We start from the raw sequence: 6,325 nt of genomic DNA, 5'->3' as shown, positions 1-6,325 counted from the left end.
TTATCTCCAAAGTATACTTGAGTAGGAAATAATCTGGCAAAATCCACAATCATGATCCTCTAATCACTTCTAATTAACTTCCAACAAACCAAGAAGGCTCCGTATACCCAAGCTCTAATTAGGTTAGCCTTGCTTACTATGTGTGGAAATATGCAAAAATTGCCCCTATATATCACTTAAGAAAAAAATTGCTGGAATATGTACGCACATCTGTACATATGTGTACATCCAGCATTTAAAAACATTTTATAGGTAGAAATCATACCTTCAAATAAGCTAGCAATTAGAGTAAATGCAGTTATGTCACTAACAGAAGAAACTAATTTTCAAACTAAATCTGCCAGCTGTGTCAGGAAATCAGCGCTGCATGGAAGACCAATGAGAAGTATAAAGTAAAGATGAACCCATGCCTGTGAAGATCACTTCATAACGCACATATTATGAATGGCGTTACTAGTATAGACTATGAGGCCACAATCATCTTCTTTAATTATAGTCTGTCTCTGTGTATGCATGTGTGTATGTGTATATGTGTATGTGTGTATGCGTGTGTCTTTGTGTATGCGTATATTCATATAAACATGCCAGGACATACAAATGGAGCTCAGAGGATGACTTGCAAGAGTTAGTTCTCCTTCTGCTGTGGCAGTTTCTCTGTGTGGAACTCAATTGTCACCTGATGCAGCAAGCACCTTTATCCAACATTAATACTGCAATTTCAATACATTTTAAAACATCTTTCAGCATGCATTTTCTTTCAACAACACACTCCTTACAGCTAAATCAGAACACATATTCTGGCTAACATATAAAATAGAATCAATTTTCAATTTTTATCAAATAATTAAGAGAACGAACTAATTATACAATAGAAAAAAACAGTCACAGTTTTCAGTAAAAGATCTTATCTGATCAAGAAGTGTCATGAAAGAGTGAGGAAGAGTGGCCCCACCACTAGTGAACTGTGAAGCAGCATGGGTGTGGGAGTGCTTCACCCTCCCTCTCATTCTTTGTTACCTGCAGCAGTCAGGGAAGTTGACACTGGGGTCATGAGAGCAGGCAAGCTGCCCATGTCTCTTGTTGGCTGTTGGATTAGGGAGAGCAGGCCCTGCACCTTGCTTGGGCAGCATAATAGAACTTGCCCAGGTAAGCCAGCCAGAGGGTAAAGATGCAGGAGAGCTGGCCTCACCACAGGGGTGATGCCCTCCCTGCTCACCACCTGTGATAATCAGGAGAGCTGGCCCTGAGAACATGAGAGCTAGAGAGGTAGCCCTGTCCCCTCACTTGAGATAGCACTCAGGAAAAACAGGGCTTTGTACTTCGCCAGGGCAACATAGTGGAGCTGGCCTTGATAGTGAAGGTATAGGTTAGCCATCTCCAAGGATGTAAGTCAGACAGCTGGTCCAGTCCCTTGCAGGCTACAGCACATAGGGGAGTGGGCCCTGAGCCTCAACAAGGCAGCTCAGTGGAGCTGTCCTGGGAGGCATGGGTATAGATATGAGAGCAGGAGAGAGCAGGAGAACAGGAGAGTTGATCCTGACACAAAGCTGCGAGATCTTCACGACACAGGGAAACAACAGGATAACTAGGAGGAAGCCCATGAGGATTCAATATTTATGGTATCACAAAAGCCCGAGATCTTGAACCAGACCAATGATTCATTGCATGAACATTTGCAAGTGAACAAATATGGACAGAGGAATATAGTGTGGGACACACTGTGACATACTACATCTTCCATGATGAGTTTTTTCTAAGCTTTTTGTTGTTTGTTTGTTTGTTTATAGGTTTTCTTATTGGGGAAGAGACTCCAAGAGTGAAGAGTTGCTAAGAGGGGATGAGGAAATGAACATGACTGAGGTACATGATGTGAAACTCACAGAGAATCAATAAATACTTTTAAAATGTTTAAATAATCAGACAATAGAGGTGCCATGGATACTAAAACACAGAACTCAATAGGCAGGTATCATACTACTTCAACCTCTTTTTGAAGGTCTTATGTCTATTTGTAATTTTTTTCCAAAGTCTCCTTGGGTTTTTAGGCATTTTGTTGATTTGCCAGCTTATTTACTATAAGTGGTATTAATATATGTGTATATATTATACACTCACTCACATATATTATACACATATATATACATACACATATGCATACACATATACATATATAACATATACATGTACATATACATATGAAAACCAAGAAGCTAATGTCAAAATGCTTCTTTTCCTCTGTAAGTATATTACAGGAAAAAATTCATAAAGCAGATTTTATTAGAGAGGTTCCTGTAATAAAAGCAGATCATAATGAGTAAAGTATCACCCTCCAATGGAGTTCCACTGAAACCACAGCCTGAGTTTTAAGGTAGCGCAGAATACAGAGTTGAGTAGGGTTAGCATACTCTTGAGCAATACACTTGAGAGTCTAAGATAGTGTACACTTTTAGCAAAGGCAACTAGTTAACTTTCTTCCAGTATTAGAAAGAATTTTTAGAGTTTAATAAGAACAGAATTGGAGGTTCATGTTTATGCAAGAAAATATATTTCAAACATTGGAAAGACAGAGCATTACTGTGCTTGTAGTTTGAGGTAAAATGCACAAGAAGAAACAGGATTATAAATGTATCTCTCCTAATCAAAATGACTCTCCCTTTGCTCTTCCCAAACTCTGGTCACCGAACATGAATCCACTCTACTGAATATCATCCTCATAGCACAGCAGAAATAATGCCAAAAAATTCATAATCCTGAAGGCTCAGCTCCTAGGTAGGAGAGAGTTCCTCTGCTCTTTCTTGAGCTGTATGGGTGTAAACCAAAGCTTCCCTTCACACATTCACTGAGATCACCTCCATATGAACAGGAAATGTTTTCAACAGTCTGAGGAGGCTCACCTGTTGACCATCTCCTGTCTTTTAGGCAGTATGCCTGGATTGCTCAGGAATACAAAAAAATGGGAAGAAGCTGATGTATTCATTGCTCCTGCTAGAAAATGAGGTTTCTGCTGATATAAACTAGCAAATAGTCCTCGTATTCAGAAGTGATGCAACTGAGCAGAGTACGTGCCTTGAAACAGACCACAGGCTGCATTTGGTTTTCATTCAAGGAGGGGGCTTGTGATATGCCCAAACCAGACATTATCAGACAGCTCTGTGAGTGCTACTAAGGTCCTTATGTGCTTTCAGTCAGGTTCATCAGAGTACTTATCTTTCTGATCAATAAGTATTTTCTATCTTATCCCTAATTACTAATTTGGCAGGGTTTGGGGAGACTCATTTTCAACACATCTATACATTTCTTGGCTGAGAATAGGAATACATTTGATGATAGTATTGTTGCAGAGTAACAGTAATGGAGACTACCACATGGACACAGTGAAAGCTGAAAAGAACACCTTCATTGCTGGCTAGTGGCTATGTGGAGAACTTGCCCAGTTCATACAGCCTTGAGCATCGCAGCTTTTTATCTTCTATGCACACACAAAAAACCATATCCTGGTTGGCACACTTCAGTTAACAAGAAGCAGGACTACAGATACAAGAAATGCAAGGTTAGTAGATTTTGAGACTTTTTATTTGGGGACTATTCTGGAACAAGGGGCTAGGTCTTTGACTCCATTTAGGCAGGTGTTAAGGTCAGAATGGTCCTTTCTATTTTTTCGATTAACAAAAAATATTTTATTAAAACATAAGATTTAACAGAAGTTTCCAGACAAGCCATACAAATGGTCACAAGCTTTTTCTTCATCTTTTTGGGGTGGGTGGGGGTGGGGGACAGAGAATCTATACCTGAAAGCAGTTACGATGTTATTAGTGAGGGCTGTGATGATTATTTAATGTTCCTATTTTGGTTCAAACAATCAAGCTTGTCCATCTACAACATCTAAAGTTAGACTTGGCTAAAGAGCGTTTTCTGAGGAACTGGTTAGCTGCATTTAACCACTACAATTAGATCCTATAAGAGGGAGCAAAGGAAAGGAGGCCATAAAATTAAAATAAAACTACTTTCCCCCTAACAAAATAAAATAAAAACACTCAAACCCCCTGGCAGATAACCCTGACAACTACCTTCATTCACAATGCCTTGTACTTAACCATGATGGGGAAGGAGTCAAAGCAGAGAGACCTGCTTCTCAACATCTCTCAGCAACCCGGAGGATACTTCTAGCCTCTGCTCGTGCTTTACGACAGTGAATCAGGACAAGACAGATTTGCTAATACGCATGTAATCATCAAAGAGAAAGATGTCTGGGCTTTTATTCGGTAATGTTTCTAAGACTGTGCCCATTAAATGCAAACAAAAAAAAAAGGTAGAAGTCTTGGCAGAACAGGAGAAGTGATTTACACTTGACAATCTGATCGACTTAAATATTGTTCATGGCATATAGCTTAGTCCATGCTCTCACTGTATCTATAGCTTGGGCTTCCTTGGGCTTCCTCTGCATTTGCTAATAGATCATCTGGTTTAGGAACACTTAACAAAGCCTGGATTGATAGCAGAACTGTGTAGATCTGCAGTGCTGGGGACCACTTATCTTTCAAAATATCTAAACATATTCTTCCCAACTTGTCTACATTAGGATGATAAATTTTGGTCATGAAAGATACTTTAGGTGCTGCCATTGGGTATTCTTCTGGAAGGTATAGTTCATGTTTAAAAGTCCCTCCATCAGAGGGAGAATCCTGGAAGCCAGCAATGACGACACGAAAATAACGGGCATTGCTGTCATCTGGTTCTGTTTTAATGCCAGAAACTGGTTCTGCCAGCAAATGCTGGGTTCCCTTGATGATCCTGCAGGGCAGCCCGGCCATCTTACCAGATCCCGAGTTCGGCCTCCCCTCTTATCTCAGAATGGTGCTCTAACATGACCAAAGACGTGCAACGGTCTTAGGTCTTAGAACACTGTGAATGTCTCCAGTCCCTTGTTGAGAAATCGAAAGGCTTTCAAGATGTACAATAAAGTCTCTAGAGTCCTCTTATGGCCACCATGGGAAGTGTTTCCCAATGATGAGAATTGTCATATTCGTCCATGAAGGAGGTTTCTCCTCCATCATGCTGTGTGGGTTGCACAAACAAATGAGGAAAAACTTTTGCTTTCAGGATTGAAATTCTCTCTTCCTTTTATCATCACCACTAGCATGTCTGGGGAAGCACTAGAAAGGCAAATTTTATCGTCTTCCCCAAGGGACCTACAATATCAGCAATGCTGAGCGTGGGAGTTAGCAAAATGGGCTTTTTCATTTCTAGGAGAATTCCAACTTGAGTACTGCTACCTTGGCATGAAGAAGCACATTATGTATACAAGATGCTTTGTCCTGACCATTTGAATTCACACAAAAGTATGAATTCCCTTAGGGGAAAGCTGTACAGGACAACTTTCAGCAAGTACAAGGCATGTAATTAATTTAGAGGTTAGCAATTTTTCTTAAAATACTGTGTTGATTTATTCTACTCAGGATCATTATATAGATGATAGGAACATAAATATTTAACATACACTTTTAATACTCTCACATGTTTTTTGTCATTTACAAAGAATATTGCCACCTTTTTTGAAAACTCATTATACTTATATTCTAATACTTTATTTTAAGCTCCAAAAAAATAATATTATTGAAATTGAGTTTACAGATGCCTATATGTCCTCTGATTTTATAAGAGGAAAATTTTTTTGTACTGCCTCTGCCATGGCTGGGGATTGGTGAAGTTAAAATACCTTCCATCTTTCAATTTATTCTGTTCCATATCGGGCGATGGTATCTGAAATGGAGACATCATAGCATACATAGGACGTGGAGTGGCTGAAATTTGCTGGTCAAATTGCTATAGTACAAGGGTGCCGTTCAGATCCCACGTTTATTTTGGAAAAAATTGTTCTATCTCATTTATTTTGAAGTATTATTCTGCCCACCTCCACTTCTGCTGATTCTTCACACCCAAAGCTGGTATTTATTGTAAGAACTTCAAAAGAATAATATAACGCCCCACACTTATCTCATTACAATATACATTTAACCAATTCTCATACTATTTAAATCTGATGTCTGTAATTCATTTTAGATTACTGTAATTCTTTCTAATGAGGTTTAAAACACTGAACCCACATTTTGTTCTTTATCTGTATAGTATATACAATCATAAAGTAGGAGAAATATTATGTAGAGATATGTGCATGAACAGAAGTGAAATACACACCACATGTTCTGTAGTTCATTAGGAAAAGCTAGAAACATAAGGCTGGTTAAGAAAGGATATAAACATTGGAATAAAATAAGTCAAACATAATTGTCATTTTAGTGACTCGACTGGACAAACTGCCTTTGAT

At 38.9% G+C, this 6,325-nt stretch overlaps 1 protein-coding gene across 1 annotated transcript; it reads right to left on the bottom strand.

Annotated features, from left to right (window-relative positions):
- Window positions 1-4,388: 4,388 nt before the first annotated feature.
- Window positions 4,389-4,811, bottom strand: LOC114613631 (ubiquitin-conjugating enzyme E2 N-like). Its single transcript, XM_028758986.1, has one exon. It carries the CDS (start codon window positions 4,809-4,811, stop codon window positions 4,389-4,391), a length of 423 nt encoding a protein of 140 aa, XP_028614819.1.
- Between the last annotated feature and the right edge of the window lie 1,514 nt (window positions 4,812-6,325).

Source organism: Grammomys surdaster, unplaced genomic scaffold (genome assembly GCF_004785775.1).
Source record: "Grammomys surdaster isolate TR1022 unplaced genomic scaffold, NIH_TR_1.0 126248, whole genome shotgun sequence".
In the NCBI taxonomy this organism is placed as follows: Eukaryota; Metazoa; Chordata; class Mammalia; order Rodentia; family Muridae; genus Grammomys; species Grammomys surdaster.
This window is presented reverse-complemented; position numbering and strand designations above follow the sequence as displayed.